At 59.7% G+C, this 17326-nt stretch overlaps 4 protein-coding genes across 4 annotated transcripts; all 4 read right to left on the reverse strand.

Moving 5' to 3' along the window:
* Positions 1-1833: 1833 nt before the first annotated feature.
* Positions 1834-3504, reverse strand: LMXM_20_0120 (conserved hypothetical protein; the record flags this gene model as incomplete). The annotated part of the gene is made up of 1 exon (XM_003875027.1): positions 1834-3504. The coding sequence occupies one exon, from the start codon at positions 3502-3504 to the stop codon at positions 1834-1836; it is 1671 nt and encodes a 556-aa protein (XP_003875076.1).
* Positions 3505-4477: 973 nt separating this feature from the next.
* On the reverse strand, positions 4478-5812 carry LMXM_20_0130 (conserved hypothetical protein; the record flags this gene model as incomplete). Its single annotated transcript, XM_003875028.1, has 1 exon — positions 4478-5812. One exon carries the CDS (start codon positions 5810-5812, stop codon positions 4478-4480), a length of 1335 nt encoding a protein of 444 aa, XP_003875077.1.
* A 1807-nt stretch (positions 5813-7619) lies between these two features.
* On the reverse strand, positions 7620-11267 carry LMXM_20_0140 (conserved hypothetical protein; the record flags this gene model as incomplete). Its single annotated transcript, XM_003875029.1, has 1 exon — positions 7620-11267. One exon carries the CDS (start codon positions 11265-11267, stop codon positions 7620-7622), a length of 3648 nt encoding a protein of 1215 aa, XP_003875078.1.
* Positions 11268-13345: 2078 nt separating this feature from the next.
* On the reverse strand, positions 13346-16072 carry LMXM_20_0150 (hypothetical protein; the record flags this gene model as incomplete). Its single annotated transcript, XM_003875030.1, has 1 exon — positions 13346-16072. One exon carries the CDS (start codon positions 16070-16072, stop codon positions 13346-13348), a length of 2727 nt encoding a protein of 908 aa, XP_003875079.1.
* Between the last annotated feature and the right edge of the window lie 1254 nt (positions 16073-17326).

Here is a 17326-nt window from a genome sequence, read left to right on the forward strand (position 1 = left end):
GACAAGCCGCCATCGCTTCCTCTACTCCGACAGTCAGCCTAATACAAGGATCCTGCCAAAAGCGTACGCGGCGGAGAGTGAGGGGCACTCCCGTCTGGTTGAGACAACGTGGCTAATATGGCAGCCTTCTGTTCTCCGATAAGATGGGAGAAAAACGACGTCTTTCCGCATGACCCAGGTGCTCGCGTTGCGCTGCGCCTCTCCTGCCCGTCCGCGGTGGCGGTCTCGTAGTCAGCAGCTGTAAGACGGCCAAGGTAGCTGTTAAGAACGCATGTGCAGCGCTGCTCCACGATGCGGTGGGTCATCGGGCTGGATGAACGGTCAACGCCGTCACGGACCACCGTTGATAGAGTCAGGGCATCAATTCCAATGCCTGTGAGTGCGTCCCCTGCCCACCACTGGGACAGTTGTCGTGCACGCCCGTCGTGATGTCAGTAGTTCGAGAGCACCGCTGCGTCGCGAGCTGGTCGAAAAGGCGGATCAAAGAGAGGAGGGCGGGGGGCAGTGCCGCACTGATGCGATGGAAGGCGACAAGCCAACGAGGCACACGGGAGGGTAAAGCAGAAGACAGAGGGAAGCACGACGCTCCGCCACACCGACAAAGGAACACCCGAGGGAGACGGAAGGTAATGAGAAGCGCAAGGCGCTCTTCTCCCACCCAACACCTCACCAGGGCACCAGACGCTGGCTTACAGAGAAATTGACGAGCGGTGCGGGTGCTGACAAGGAATGATGAGCTTACGTGCGAAGGTCTGCTTCTGCGCCCCTGCGTGTGAATGCGGCGTGCACCGCTGAGGGGAGGGGGGTGACGAGGCCTGCATGTGTGAGTGCTGTGAATCGGACGGCTTGGTCTTGTTGCTTCGTTTGTGAGGAGAGTACAAATGTTTGGTAGCATGCAGACGCGATGCGTGTGCGCGTGTGGGTGAGGTAAGCCCACGTAAAAGAGCGCAAAGCAAAGTGATGCGCGGAGGCGTGGGGTACACAAGCACATCGTCAGCGATCAACCCAACACAGAGAAAGGTGCGTTGCACGAGAGAGTCAAGGAGATAGATAGAGAGGAAGCGCGTGTGACACACGGAGAGGTGGGCAGACGGTGAGCGCGCAAGGCAAGAGGAAGGCAGGGCCCCGCCCCCGCCGAGTCTCTTTTCCCAGCACGAGAAATGGCACCAGCCACAGCTCGTGGCGCGAAAGACATTCACGAGCACACAGACGCGCGCCAAAGTCTTTGCACGAACGGTGAGAGGACCAGAAGAAGCGTGTGCACGTCAACGCCCGCGCGGAGGCAGAAAATGACACTTTGAAAAGACAGCGCAAGCGCAGGTACATGTATGTCTGTCAGCGCGTGCGGGAAGTTTGTGTGTGTGTGGGGGGGGGGCTGTCCCGCAGAAGACATGCGGTTTCATGTCAAACGACAACACTGCCGGCCCCGCGCACGCGCGTATGCATCATTGCTATGGCTGCACCCGGTCACAGCGTGAGCAGCGGCCAGGGAGATGGGGCAAATGGAAAGGGAAGCAGGAAGAGATGCGTTAAGCTGATGCGCCAGGCTCGCACGCGCAGACTCACGGAGACGCTCACACGTGCATGATGCGAACAGAAAAACCTGTGTTCTCTGACACGCACCCGCCCGCACCCCGCGCCCACATAGAAGTCTGCATTAGCCAACCCCTTCCTGCTCCCTGCCTATACGGTATGTGAACAGCCCCTGCACAGACAAGGAGAACAGGCGTGGGCAATATATATATATATATGGAGAGAAGCGCATCCCCTCGAAAAGGTTGGTGCAGCAGCGTCGTGCACCAGTGGCAGCAAAACCTTCTGCCAAAGCCTTGCTTACCTCACCCTCTTCGCCTCGCCGTCGGCATGCTCAAGGGCACGCATGAGATCGTCCGGAATTGCCAGCTTCATCTCCGTCATGTACTGGCCCTTGCACATGAGTAACACAAAGATTGTCTGCCACAGCATACGAACCTCCTCCCTCGCCAGAACGAGGTCAACAGAGACGAGGCGCCCTTCCAACACAGCCACCGCCTCCTCCACCAGCGACAGATTATCGCTATTCGCGGGCAGGTACGGCGCGAGGCAGCCCAGAATGAGCGCCGACTCGGCGGAGCTCTTCCCGTGTACCACCACGCAGTCCTTCCATGCGCGCTGCAAGACCTCCTCTGCGCGGGGGTCCTTCAGGAAGTGAAGCAGGCGGCCGCATTCCCGCAGCATGCGCACACTGTCCGCCGACGCCTCCTCCTGCCGTGCTACGTGTTGCTCGTACACTTGCATCCACAACTGAGCCGCCACTTCGAAATCTCGCGCCTCGACATGAGCGAGGAACGTGGCACTGCGGTCCATAGCCGTTAAGATGGCCGGCGTCAGCGCGGCCTCGCAAGCCGCAAAGTGCTGCGCCACCGTATACGTGTGCCAGACAAGATTGTAAGCGAAGCGGCTTCCCATCCCGCGCCAGCGGCGAGGCCACAAGCTCAGTAGTGCGTCTGCCGCCTTCGCCAACACGGGTGCATCCAGTGGTCCGCGCAGCACCCTTGCAACGAGTGGATGCAACGCTAATGCCCCCTCTTCCCACTTGGGCGAGAAGATGCCGAGCTGCGAGGCTTTGACGGAGAAGTCGCCAGCAGCTTCCCCGACGATGGCCCCCACCACGGCGTCCGACACGTCGCCCGTGTGAAAGCAGCTGATGACGCGCAGCATCGCGCGTGCGTCGGGGTACGTTTTCTCCAGCTCTACAATGCCAATATCAGACAGTACCGAGAGGGCCGCGGAGATGCTGAGGGTGTCGTCGCGCCGCACACGTTTCTCCGTCAGTATGTGCCCCAGCTGGGACGCACGGCAGACGTCTCCCTTTATGAGCAGGGAGGCTATGTGCACCAGTAGTGGCACGTAGCCCAGGTTGTAAAACACGATCTCCAGCTCCTGCGAGAACGTCAGCTCCGGCAAGAGCTGCTGGCTCGCCTGAGGCGAGAGAGCAGATGGAGAGAGGCACGCCATCTTCGTCGACCTTCTCACATTTGCCGCGCTGGTCGTCATCAGCACGTACACACTCGCGTGCTCTGGGATGAGCGCCACCACCTCCTCAGGAGCGGCCACGTCATCCACAACCAGCAGCACGTCCTTCTCCTTCCGCCCTTTCATGGAGGCGAAGAAGTGCTGCAGCTGAGACCGAAGCGCATGCTGTCCGTTGAACCACTGAATGCAGGAAAACCGATGGCTGTGCTTCACCGTGTCGCAGAACTCGGCAGCGATAGTAGACTTGCCGATACCGTCAGGGCCGGCAAGTACTTGGTAGTGGCGACCGCACAGAAGGTTTTGCCACAGCGTGCGCACCTCAGCCTCGCGGCCGACAGTGCGCAGGGCTAGCACAGGCACCTGATACAGGAGCGGGTGCGGCTCCTCTGACGCGCGCTCCGTGTCGGATGGGAAGCTATTTGAGATCGCCTCTCCGGTTGAAGCGCTGCGAGCGGCTGCCCCGGTGACGAGACGGGCGACACGACGCATTGACGCCGGTGTGCTCAAGGGGGAGGGGGGTTGCCGACCGACCGTTGCGTATGCGCTTCGTCCTCCGCTAGTGGGATTCCTTTCTTGTGTGCGCGCGTGGGTGGCGCCTTCGTCTCGTGTCCTTTACAGATGCGGTGGCAGGGCGGGGGCGAGGGAAGGTGGAGGGGCACTGGCAGCTGCAGGGAAGGAAGAGAAGGCGTGGCAGGCCTGACGCGAGGCAGGAGGCTCCGCCAACAAGAGAAAATGCAAGGCGTCCTCTCTACACGGTGGCAGCCGTTGGCGTTGGACCCATGCACACACGACACAGAAGAGCGATGGCAGCGGCAAACCGCTACAACGACGGCGCACTTGCGCAGGAGCGCGAAGAAGCGGCGATGGCAGACGCGAGGACTGCCGATGCGCATCGGCCTGTATTGCACGTGTGTCGACTCCGCTATTGCACTCTCATGGTCGTCTCTTTGTTAGCGCACAAGTTATGAGCCCAGGTAGGGCACCGAGCCTGTCAGTTCTCAGGACCCGCCTCAGCACCGCTGCTAGTGCACACTGCTCACCACCGTAGACGCGCGCGAGACGCCCAGAACGGCGGATGCCTTTGGCACACAAACACACACACATCTCTGCCCACTCGGTCCTACAAGGAGGAGACTGCAAAGTCAGACAAAGCGGAGCAGAAGGGATGGGCGCAGGGGCGGAGGCACGTGAGCAAAGAAAATGCAACGTAAGCAGGAGGCGGCAAGGCAAAGGGCCGGGGACAGCTTAAGCGGGTATGGGACTACACAGCAGCTGGACAGGAACAACATCCTCACCACAAAACGCAGACAAGCACGCACGAGCTCCTCGCGAAAACTGCGCCTACGGTGAATGAGCACACAGCACTAGAGAGGTGAGTCGACGCGGATGTGGACGCTGCATCCGATGCACGGGCCGCCAGCGAGCAGCGACGGAAAAAAAAAGCTGCTTAAGAAAACGGCCGCTATTTCGACGGAGTGAATGCCTTCCATGGCGCGTTACCATCGATGTTTAGCTTCTGCGCTACCTGCGCCGGCGCACCAGGCAATGAGGAAGGCTTCTTGAAGCTCTTCATGAAGCGCTCAAACTGCTCGTCGACGCGCGTAGCAGAGACTTCCTCCGCGCCTATCTGGCGTCTAAACTGGATCCTTGCCATGCTTTCATTGATCTCTCCAATGATGTTGCCGCGTGCACCCGAGGCGATGGTGCCAAACTCCTTTGCCCTATCCGACAGCACCTCTCTGGAGTGCTCGATGTCCTGCATCTGCCGCTGCTGCGCTTGCAGCACGGCCTCGTTCTCGTGCGCGATGCTGCCCTCGTAGCCGAGATCCATCTTTGTGGGAAAGCGGCCGGTCGACTGAGCAATGGCTTCCGCGTCCTCTGCGTAGCTGCGCTGCATGTCACGGTGCAGCTGCGCCGCCTCTTTCATACGTGCGCTGCAGTAGCTGTTGAGTCCCACGCTCTCGGTGCCCTTCCCCGTCGCACCGCCAAGCACTTTGGCCTGCAACTCATCATTGTTCTGCCAGTCCACGGCGCTACCATACTCGTCCTTGCACACACCACGCACCAAGGCGCCGTTGGACCAGATGCCGGTGAAGGTGAGGCGTGGCTCGTTGATGAGGTATGTCTGCGCACCCTCGCCGTGAGCACGGCCGTGCTCATTGAATTCACCCTCATATGTGTACGTGGGCGTGTAAAGGGTGCCGCGGCGGATCCGGCCGTCGAGGAACTCTCCAACGTAGACGAACCCGCCGTCGAGCTTCATCTTGCAGTCTGGGCCATGCAGTTTGCCGTGGAAAAAGGTGCCCTCCTGCATAGCACCGGTGGCAAACACGAGTTTGCCTTTGCCGTGAGGTTCATTGTCTGAGAACTCGCCCTCGTACACAAAGTCTGATTGGGTCAGCTTGCCCTTCACGAACGCCTCGTCGCTCAGCGTGCCCTCGAAAACGACTTCCGTCGTGCCGTTCGGAATGCGCACCACGCCCTCGGTGATTTCGTCATTCTTGAAGGCACCCGCGTAATGGGTGCCGTCCGCCAGCCACGCCTCGCCGCGCCCCTCACGCTGCCACTGTGCGTTGAACTCGCCCCGGTAGAGATCGCCGTCCTCCTCCAGCTGGCTCCCCGGCAGCGGGAAGCCAGACGTCGCGTCGTATGAGCCGCTGTAGACACGACCGTCGGGCAGGATGGTGATGCCTTTGAGCAGGAGATTGGGGTTTTGCGGGTTCAGATCACCCTTGAGGACGGTTCCGTTCGTCAGCGTCACGCTGCAGAACAACGTGCTTCCCAGACGACGAAGCATAGAGAGTAGAAGGGAGGAGGGCAGGCAGTGCTTAGGCGCTCTGTAGTGGCACTCTTGCTGCTGCTGCTGCTGAGCACCACAAAGAACACAGCAGAGGCGCAGGTGTGGGCGAAGAAAAAAAGGGGGAGGTTGTGGGGAGTCTGTCTGTGTGTCTGTCTGTGTATGTGTGTGTGTGTATCAGGGGAAGGGGGGGCAGCAGCGATAACGTGGGAGGCGTAGCGCTGGCGCTTCTTGGCCTGCGTGAAGCTGCACCACAGAGAGAAAAGGAAAAGCGCTAGCAGCAGTCGCAGCCGCGCACGGAAGCGGTGCGTATGTGACGAAATCGGGGGATGGAACGAAGTACTTCACCGAGCAGCATGCACTGGGGGAAAGGGAGGAGGAGGAGGAAGTTTGAGAGAGAGAGCGACGCTCCTCCGTCGCCATCAGCAGCATTGTGGATCCGCTGGCGCGCACATACTGCGCATACGCATGGGCACGCAGACCAGTACAAGAGCCCGTCCATCGCGCATCTCCAGGACGTCGTTGTGTCCTTGGAAACCACCCAAGGACAATGTCAGCACCGCCAAGTTCGGGTGTGCCTAACGACAGCAGTCGCTGCACGGCATTTCTCGTCTCTGCTTACGACTGGTGAAGGGGTGCACGGCTCAGATGGCCATGGACAGAGACCCTCAAAGAACGCCATAAGCGCGCACACACCGTAGCGGTTAGCCATCGCACACCGCAGCAGGTGCAATGCGGGCACTACGTCACTTCCTCGACGACGGGCGGGTGTACACCTCTGCCAATGGAAGAAGAAAGACAGGGGAGGAGGTGCGCATGCGGCATAGGAAGAGGGAGACGCGGCGTGAAAAGCGGCCGGCCAAACATAACACAGCAAAACAAGAAAGGGGGCTGCCCTAACAGTACCGACGTCGTGGGATGGGGCTCACGACCCGTTACATCGTCGACCCGCACTCGCGCACAAGCGCGCGTCTCCGGCGCTGTACCCTCGTTCAGCGACAGTCACGAAGGAGGTGGACGTCAGAGGAGAACGGCCTCTAGTATACATCTGTATATACAGAGAGAGAGAGAGCTAGAAAGATGGTAGCATGAAGACCACTCCAGAGGGAGCGCGGCGCAGCTGTCGCGGCCATGTACATGACAGCGACGAGAGATAGCGAATAAAAGGAAAGACCAAACATATTTTAGTTCGAGCACGTCCATTTCACGGCGAACATGTCAGCTGACACACAAACACCCGCATACACATACACATACACACACACACGGTCACAGCTCACCCACCTCTGCTGCACCACGGCTATGTCCAGGAGCCGAGCCAACCAACACCGTTTGGCGTCGCCAAGGACAACTGCGATGCCACTGCATACAGCCCGGGCTGGGTCCAGTATTACGCTCAACATCCACGCAACGCAAGGAAGAAAAGCAGCTGGTTGATACGTACATTCGTTGAATAGCCGACACGATTCGTAGTGAGCTGGCACGAGCATTATCATGGCCGCACGTGTCCTCGGCAAACCTCCAGTCCAGATTTGTGTGCCGACACCAGGAGCCCGCAGCCGTACCCGAGGGCAGGCTGCAGTCGCTGGGCCTCCCTGCAGCGTGGGGCACCAGTCCTCGACACGACCCTGAGGTGTCCCCCGTCCTCGTGGGAGATGGGAGAGAGGATAAAAGCATAGGAAAGGCGACCTCCGCCAGCCGTGCGGCTCTCTGCGTAAAGCAGGATCACCGCCAGAAGCTGCTACTCCGCACGACAGTCCAACACCGACACGCGTGTCGAAGCAATACGACCGAGAAGAAATGAATACTACTCAGCGTCGTCACTGCCTCGTTGAACGGGGCGGTGTAATGCGTCGAAGTTGTACTTGCACGCGTACTGCACCTTCCGTGGGGCCGCCTGGTGAGCTGACACGGGTGACGCACTAGCTGATGGAGGTGAAGGGCGAAGCAGCGCAGCAGCAGGAGCGTCAGCAGCAGCGACACCACACGGAGGGCGAAAGAACGCCCCTGGCTTCGGCATCGCGGTCTCCGCGTCGGTGGCTGCTGCGACTGCAGCTGGAAGAGCACGTCCGGCAAAAGGCACCGGGGATCCCTTGTGAATGTGAAGTAAAGGACACGGAGGGAAGGGCACGTGGAGTCGTTGACACACACGCGCTGTGGCGAGGAGGGCCCATGCGTGGAGTCGTTGGAGGGCTGTCAGCGACGAAGCAGTTTTGCCGATGAGGCTCAGCTGCGGGTGAAGTAGTATCCACGACATCTGAGTGACATGGAAGACAGAGAGGGACGACCTGCTGTCGTAGTCGATCATGTTCGTGTAGAGAACCGTCGCCACCTTGCCCCGGAAGTGCTGCGTGAGCCATTCCGCATAATCGCTGACTGACGCCGATGGTGGAGCCAGCAGCGCACCAACGCAGCTCAAGATGATGCGACGGTGTTCAAGTGCACCGTCGCCATTGGGGCAGTCTCCCGACTTGAAGTACCGCTCCAGTTCTGTGGGATTGATCGACTCGCAGCACTCACGGTGGGCCATGGCGAGACTGCGCTGCCACACCATGTCGGCCTGCGCGTCTCTGCGGCGAGGAAAGGCCCACACGCCGTCCATTACTCCGGTAGCAATCAAGTCTAACATAGCGGCAGGGGCCGCCGCGTACGCTGCCTTCCACCCAGATGTACCGCCGACGTACGCTGCGCGAAAGGGGTTCCACTCCGCTCTCGAGGAGCTTTTCGGAGTTTCGAGACCGGCGTCAGTCCATAAGGCGGCGAGAGACGGGCGAACAGTGGTGCCCGGGGCTCCAGTCTCGCTGCTTTCATCACTGTCACCGACAAGACGGACGGAAGCGGCGAGCTGATCAAGAAGAAAATCTTTATCGCACAGGAGTGAGCGGAGCAACGATGAGGCGACTTCCACAGCAACCTCTGCAGCTGCCGGTGGGGGTGCCTGCATCCCGGCAAGCACAGAGGAGAGCCACGGCACGACATGCGCGCCCCAAGAGGCGGTACCATCAGCATCGGGAGTGGGTGCATCAAACGGAGTGGCGACGGCGCCGTCCAGGAATCCGCGAAAGGGATCGGTTGCCGCCTGCTTGCCCAGCTGAGTACGCACAAGGTCGCTGATTTCGGCACTTGAGACGAGTGGACGGGGGCCCAAGTGCTGCACCACCGCATCTGCAAGCAGCTGCAGGACAACCGCTGCGACCTGCGCCGTGCCACTGTTGTTCCCGCTCGCCTCTTCCACGCGTCGAGGAGGTGGCGGAGTCGCCGGCGCCGTGACGTGTATCTCCGCCGAGTCCACCAAAAGCCCTCCCCGGAGATCAAGCAGCTGCGCCTCGTCAACAAGCGGTAAGCAGAGGAGCTGCCCCGCAGCTACATAGCGCACCTCCATCGTAAGAGGTAGCACATCGTCAGCGCCAGCAACGCCGCTGAAAAAGGCATCGAGAACAGCACGGCGGATGTCATCTAAGGCGGTGCCTTCTCGTAGGCGGAAAAGCATCATTTGCTGCTCATCTCCCCAACGCGCGGAAACTTGAAATCTAACCGACGAGGTGTCACCGCTGTCGGCCTCGCATACGCATGGCAGGCATGCAGCCGTCACGGATGTACTGGAAATGCCTGCAGCCGTACGGATCACGAGAGGCGGCGCATCTGCTTCGACACTATCCTCCTCAGATGCCTTCGCCGTAGCGTCCCTAGCGCATTCTGCGCCGGCTGAGGAGGCAGCATTTGGCGAGAGAGGAGCGTGGTGTGTGCTTGGTGGTGCTGCGCCCACCTTCGTGGGTAATCCTTTCTGAGGTGCTGAAGATGCGGAGGTGTCCTGGAGGGGCGTGTGTGAATGCTGCTGAGACGATGACACATCTCTCTGCGCGGCTCCGCTGCTGTCTGAAGTGCCTCCACTGTGGAGTGGCAGAAGGCATGAAGCCGCCGGGGCCGCGGTGTCGGGCGAGGGCATTGCGCTACCGCTGCGGCTACTAAGCGTTCTGTTACGCATCAGCTTCTTTCTGCCGACCGGGGAAGAGCCAGACTCCGTTGTGTTGGAAGCGGCAGCATCTGATCCTGCTGGAGCTGCATCCCGGTCAGCAACTGACGATTCTGGCGTAAGTGCGGCCGGTGCGTCTGTGTTGGCTGGCGGTGGCGGGGCGGGATGGCGGAGTGACAGGCGCACCCGCAACGGCTGCTGAGACTCCTTTGCAAGCGCCAGCCACTCCCGCAGCACGCTGTCAGAGTCGAGGCACACAGACGCGTCATTGGAGAGCACCGGCACGTGCTTCGCCGTCCTGGCACCTACTGATGCCTCACACTCTGTCGCAAAGCGACGCCACAGCTGCACTTCTTCCTTCGTGTACACAAAAGACATCTCTTGAAGGGGAGCAGCGGCGGCAGAACCTTCGGTTTCAACTGGACGCACCTGCACTCGCACCTCGTACTTGGTGGCAGGAATGGCGGTCTCGCGCAGGAATACGCGATGTGGGGTGGGGGCGGACTCGGCAGCGGAGGAGGCCTCCTCCGCTGCCGGTGGCGGTGATGATGGTGGCGCAGACGACGACGGAGTAGGGTCCTTTCGAGACGGCCGCGGGGATGAGGCCGTGCTCTTCGGCTCTGGAGGGGCCTGTGAAGGAGGCTCTTTTGAGGACTTGCTTGACGGCTCGCTCGCCAAGTTCGAGAGAGACGAAAGATGCGGCTGCGGCTTGCTGGACGCTTCGGTGCTGGGTGGAGGTGGCGGTGACGGCGGGTGCAGGGCTGTGAATTGCTGCTGACTTGCCCGTCTGCTCATCTGGCCCGACGAAGTTTTCGGGGTTCGCGTGCGGGTGGCGTAGGTGAGTCGAACCGGTGTGCGCTGTGACGCGTGCCGGCGCAGCAGCTGCAAAGCCGCTGTGTCGTCCATGATTTCGACCTGGTCACCGTTGGGCTTCTGTGGCATCGTGTACAGTACCAGCTTCATGCCGCTATTAGTCAGTTTACTGCTCAGCGTGTCCTCGACAGCCCGCGCCAGACTTTCCAGTACAAACCTCGTCGGAATGATGAACATCTTCTCTTGGTAGCCCGGGTTGTTGCCGCGGGATGGGCAGGTGAACGGGGCGAAAACATGCAGCGTCACCAAGTCTTTGTCCACCGCGTACTCCGAAGACAGGAATTTGCCCAGCTTCCGAGGCGCGGAGGAGTTCCCAGAAATGGTGACCTCAAAGGTGAGAACGTGAGTGGCCCGCTGCTGCTTCGCAGTTTTGAGCAGCTGCTGCACATCCGCATCTTTGCGCAGGACGACTTTTTCTCCCTTCTTCTCTGCCGCCCCAGCCGTCAACTTCGCCAGGCTAACCGCGAAGGTGAAGTCCAGGGAGTCGAGTCGAAGATCCTGCGACTGCACAAAGGCCCGCAGCTGCTCTTGGGTGGACACTCCATCTGGAAGGTCGCAGGAGCGCTGCATGCGTTCATCTCCACTGTGCACAACTAGCACGCACTTCATCCTTCCTGGAAAAATGGATAAGCGTGTCTTTGCTGCGGAGCGTGTGGCGAGAAGGAGAGAGGAAGAGAGTGTGTGGGTGGAGGGGGCAGAGACGGAGACAGGGAGGATGCAAATGGATCCCTTCGGCGTGTGTTCAGCCTTGATGCTCTCGGCCACACGTTGAGTTCGCAAAGCGCGACACCGCAGTAACGGGGAGAGAAGGGAAGAGAGGAGGAGGGGGGGACCGGCGGCGGCGGCGGTGCGCTGTCCTCTCGTGTACCGGTCCAGGACAACAGAGATATGAGGGGGTCTTTCGTGGAATCGTGATCGGGGAGCCGTTGAGTCGGGCGAGAGTGGGCAGGCGACGGACACGAGCACGAATGCGCAGCGCAGACGCGAAGAGACGCAGGCGAGACGAGAGAGAGACAAACGGTACAGGAGAGAGAAGGGGGCAGGGAGGCACATATCGAGGAGTACATCCACGCCGATCGCCGCAGAGAGCGAGAGCGGAAGATGCCGTGAGAGGAGAAGGAGCAACAAAAAAATATGTAAGAATGAAACAACAACGGGGCAACAGCATTCCCCCGCTGCCTCCGTCGTCCCTCTTCTCCCCTCTCTCTCAGCAGCACCACGTCAGGTGGCGCCAGTAGAAAACCTTGAACATCCAAGGAGGTGTCCCCCGTTGAGAGGCAGGCTCTTCGCAACCAACGAAGTCCCTCGGATGCAGAATACGAATGAATAATGTGACTCCTTTAAACAAGATGCATTGAACACGGCCGCCACGTATCCACTTGTGGAAGAAAGATCTACCAATAACTGAGGAAAAGGTGTGCCACACAGTCAAGCGCACGAACGCCTGAATGCGAGTTGACTGGCCACCAGCTGAAAGTACGGCTGACGCGTTGGAGAGTCTGCTCATCCCCCCCCCCAAGACAGCCGTTTCAAACTGGCGTTTGGCGTTGGCAGCCCACGATATCGATAGTGGCCCCACTCCTCCTCTTCGCTCCTCGTGCTTTGCTGTTGTCGACTCAGCGGGGATGACCTCACCCTCTGAGTGTACCTACAGTTTGAGTGAGGGTCGGGGGATGACGATGGACAGGTGAGGAAGTGGTAGAGAAGGACCAGTTCGGTGAGACAGAGAACAGCGATGTACCGCGGATGCACAGCGCCACACACCAACGCACACAACCAAACATTAGCATGAATGGGGAGGGATGAGGAGGAGGGGTGAGTAGACGGATAGAGATTCAACACAGAAACAGACAGACACACCAACACACAGACACACACCCAAGGGAAGGGGCCCCGACAAGCACATGCGTTGTCCAGAAAGAACGCGGAAAACAGAAATAAGTCCATGCACATCAAGGAGGGAGAGAGAAAAAGAGCCTGCACCGTCGACTTCCATCGTACGCGCTCGCCAACAGACGCACGCTCTCCCTCTCATCACCACATTCCCACACCGCCATCCATCCATCCCGGTCCACCTCCTCTCTCCTCGACAGCGTGCCAAACGGCACAGAAGGTTGCCAGAAAAGACGACGAGAACGAGGCGGTGCTTCACAGAATTGTCTGGAAGCGCACCACGCCTCTCGTGAAACGATCCAGCAACAGAAGCCCAACGCCGTGACACGTTGGCACATCCGCCCTACCGCGGGAGGGCGGTGGGTGGAGCAATGCAGAGGGAGAAGAGGTTTGCAGGCCGCGCCGCTGGACAAGGCCGTTGATGAGGAGGAAGTGGTGGTAGGAGGTGGTGCACTGAGGAGAAGAGGAACGACACAGGAGCGTGGCCCTCACGGGGCATCGGAGAGTTTGAGTCGCGGGCGGGCTGCGCCTTTCACCCTCTCGCTCATCCGAACGCTCTCCTGCGCGTCCAAGTAGCTTGCGGGAAGCACACAACAAGACAGTAAAATGAACAAGGAATACCAAGCGCCACCCTCCCCTCTGCGTCGCCTCCGACGACCACGAGAGCGAGAGGATGGTGGGACAAAAAAAGAAGAAGAATACACGACGACCAAAACAAGCGAGAGGCGACGCTACGCAGCGGCTGCAGCCGCGCGCAGTGTTGTCTCTGTGTGTGTGTGTATATGTATACTCTGTTAAACAACCAAAAATGAGATATCACTCGAGCAAGACGCCATGGACACGATACGCTGCAGCGTGTGCTGCTGTGTGGCATTGAGTGTCGTCGCCATCTTGAGCTCGCGCCGCACCGTGCGCATGTCAGCCAGGCGCTCCTGATGGAAGAGCGGAAACCCATTCTCGACGGACTGCAGATGATGTTTGAACGTGCTGCCGACCGTCTTACGAACGTAAGCGTCGTTCATCAGCGTGTGGATGTGGCAGTACTGCCGCACGGTAATGTCCAAGATCATGAGCAGCACCTCGTTCCGCTCTGGCGTGTCCACCGCAGTATAGTTGATGTAGTGCTCGAGCACGCTGCCTGTTGCATCGCCAACGGTGAGGTACTGCGTCATGCGGTGAGGTACGGTGGGGAGGTTGTACTTCGGCTCCGACAGAACCTGATGCCAGTCGGTGCCGCAAGCACGAAAGCGCTCCGCTAAGGCGACTGCCCGCTGGGCTGCCTCCTGCGGCGCGAGAGGGCCGCCCTTCCTCGACGCCTTGGAGCTGCTAGAGTCGACATCATCGGCATCACCATCTTCCTTGTCCGCCGCGATCTCCGACTCGACCATGTCACCCGCGTTTTGTGGCTCACACAGCAACGTGGACTGCTCGTACCAGTAGAGCGCGTTGCAGTAGGTGACATCACCAGAATCCCGCTTCACCTCATCCGAGATCCAGTACAGCTTCGAATTGTTCCAGTGGGTCATGGCCTTGTCAAAGAGCTGCTGCGCGAGACAAGGCTTCTTGTACATCTGCAAAGCGATGACGCCCGCCTGGCGGAGGTGCGTCGCCTTCTGCGACTCCAACCGCATCAGCGAGGCGTAGTCGACGAGCTTCTCTACCTCTGTCATATTGGGAAAGAGAGCGCGGTTCACCTTCTCGTACGAGTCAAGGCACGTGTTGAAGGCGAACGGGTCCTCCATGCACCGGCGGAGGTAGATGTGCGCCTTCCTCATGTTTTGGTTATTGTTAACCTCGTTCACTGCCATGTAGTAGTAGCCATCGCGCAGCTTCGAGTCTAGCTCGACCGAACGCTTGGCCAGCTCGACAACTTCGGTGGTGAGGCCCCGCTCGCGACTTGAGATAAGCGCCGCTAGCTGCGAGTAGGCCTTGCCGCTGTTCGGGCAGGTCCGCACCGCGGAGCGGAACAGGCGCTCGTCGGTCAGCCAGTCCTCGTTGCGCCGGTGGGAGAAGATACCCCAGCCAACGCACAGCAGCAGCAGCCCGTAGAAGTAGCGAGACATGACCCCCTTGCGAAGCCCCGGGGCGCCCACGATGAAGGTGATGAGCAGCACCGCACCGATGGACGGCACGTACAGACAGCGCTCCGCGATGAAGGTGCCAACGGCGATGAAGAGGTGGCTGACCGGGGCGTACGAAATCGCCATCCAGAGGAACCCGGCGAGGCCCACGAGCGCCACGCGAGAACGGGACGCGAGCGTTCCGTACAGGAGGCCCAGCAGTGTGATCAAAGCAGCGCCGGTGACCATCATGAAGTACGGCACGCGATGGTCGCGCATGTCGTACATGTGCGGGATGCAGTTGAAGCTGTACTCACAGCACAGTGACGTGGGGAAGAAGAGCAGCTCCAAGTTCTTCACCTGAATCACCCACCGAATGCTGAGCCAGTGAAAGAGGCCTTTCGGCACAAAGTACTGCGGGTTTTCGGTTTGGCGCAGCAGGGGGTTCTTCTGCAGGTCAATACGCCCAATGAACCGCCGGCGGAAGGCTATGTAGCCGACCAGCTCCAGCACCGCCACGGCAATAACGAGCAAGGAGCGCCGCCCCTGGCACCGTCCACAGGCGTACATGACGCACGCGTGAACGCCATAGATAGCGGTGAACGTGATGGCACTGTCTTTGCAGAGAATGCTGATGATGAGGGCGTAGGCCGCGAAGAGGATGTAGCGAGTTGTAAAGATGCGCTGCTGCGAGCTCGTCTGCTGCTTGCGCCTCCTGTAAACTTGCTTTGCGGCTGCGGAGGCAGTTGAAAACGCCTTGGTCTTTGCAGGTGCAGCCGAGACGGCTGCCGTCACTGAGGCCGTGTCGGCAGTCTCATCGACTTGGTTCAGATACCAGTGCGTGCAGAAGAATCCGATAAGCCCAAAGAAGCAGTAGAGCAGCTCACACCGGCCCACGATGGACGTGACGGCGTCGACGTGAACGGGGTGCACGAGGAACAGCAGAGCCGCCATGAAGGGCACCGCATAAACCGGAGAGGTCAGCACAGCCGTGAAGGACAGCGCCTTGGCATTCTCGACGGCGAGCACGGCGCCGGGCACCACGACGTAGACGTACAAGCGAGCGAGGTAAAACACGAGGCACACGTTGAGGTACGCAATTGTGTAGTTGAAGCTGTGGAGGAAGGCGGGGCTGTGGTGGTAGCCCATCAACCAGTGTTGGATGCGAAAGGTGAGCACGGTGATGGGACGGTACGACCCGTTCGACTCGAAGCGGTCCAGTTCCTTGCCCCAGAAGTCATTGTAGAAGATGGAGCCGAGCGATTTCTTGTTTGCCCACGCGTCAGCATTCCTGCCAATGGCGAGGTGGTCATCGAACGTGAGGTCACCGTGGATGCCGTTGCGGAAGAGGGCCGCGGCTATGAGCAGCAGCAACGAGTGGATTTGTACGTCAGCGGGGTAGACGAGCCGCCAGCAAACGCGTCCAGCGGACGGCAGTGGCTTGCCCCCTCCCTCTGGCATCGCTGTGAGAATGCGAGTACCCGAGGATGTAATAGGTGTGCTCGTGGCCTCAGCGCCTTCGCGAGGTAGTGTGTGGGGCGAGGTGCTGCGCGTGAGAGAAGAGTGCGGGTACGCCTTGCCAGAGGGAAGAAGACACCAGAAAAGGTAGGAGGAATGGACCACAAAGACCACCACTTTTGCGGTGTTCCATGAAAAGCGGCTGACAGTGCAGGACGTAATGCGGGACGGTGGGCAGACAGTCGCGGTGAGGGTGTGTGCGATGGGAGGTGAGGTTCGTGCACGCAGAGGAGACGTCGAACCGAGGAAAGACGGAATCAGAGAGACATGCACGCGTGAAAGCAGTAAAACGGAGAATCGGACGCAGGGTCGAACTTTGTAAAGGAGACGAAGCGCAGAGCACACTCACCAGGCAAGCACGTGTATGCGTCTGTGCGGACGCCGTGTGTTCACGGGTCTGCCCCAGAAATCAAAGAATGGGAACGGTTGCACGCCAACAGTTGCGTTTCTCATGTTCATGGACATGGGTGTGAGCGTGTGTGCATGTATCTGTAAAACGCCGATGCGTTCTCTCCTGATCACGCGCGTTGCTGGCTGCATCACTCCCAGACATCATTGAGCTTTGTGAGCACAGGACGTTATGAGACATGCGAGATGCAGCAGCGCATGTGGGGAAGGGAGAAGTAGGTGGGCACTCTCTGCGCAACACACTGTGTGGATTTCGTTTTCGAGTGCGCCCCTTCAGCAGTGATAAGTCGCTCTGAGCCCCTCCCCCACGTCGTAGGCGCTTGGCGCTGTCACCGCCAGAGGGGATCCGGCATTGGCAGGGAAAAGGAGAAGGGTTGCTGCACGGCTTTGCCACAAAGAGTGGGTGAGCGTCTCTGATGCCACGCTGAGGTGACCCACCACTAACCCTCTCCCTCCTCCTTGGTCATCAGGGTTTGCGCAACAGAGAAGCAAACAACAAGAGCATGCGAGGTGAAAACACACGGATAGGGAAGAAAGGGCACCGAAGACATCCACACAGCGGTGCCGATGGCGGCTTCCTCTTGATGCACCCTCATCGGTGCCTCGCTATCTCCTGCGTCGTGTGCTGTTGCTGCGCCTTTCTCTGCCTACGCGTCGAGCACAAACAGTCCCACTTCCACGCGGTGAGACCGGAAGGCACAGAGTGGGGTGGGGTGATAGCGGATAGATCAGTCGCAAACCACAAGAACAAAGGTGAGACGAGTGCGCTGTGCCATGGAGCGTCCCTTC

The sequence above is a fragment of the Leishmania mexicana genome, chromosome 20 (genome assembly GCF_000234665.1).
Source record: "Leishmania mexicana MHOM/GT/2001/U1103 complete genome, chromosome 20".
NCBI classification, from domain to species: domain Eukaryota; phylum Euglenozoa; class Kinetoplastea; order Trypanosomatida; family Trypanosomatidae; genus Leishmania; species Leishmania mexicana.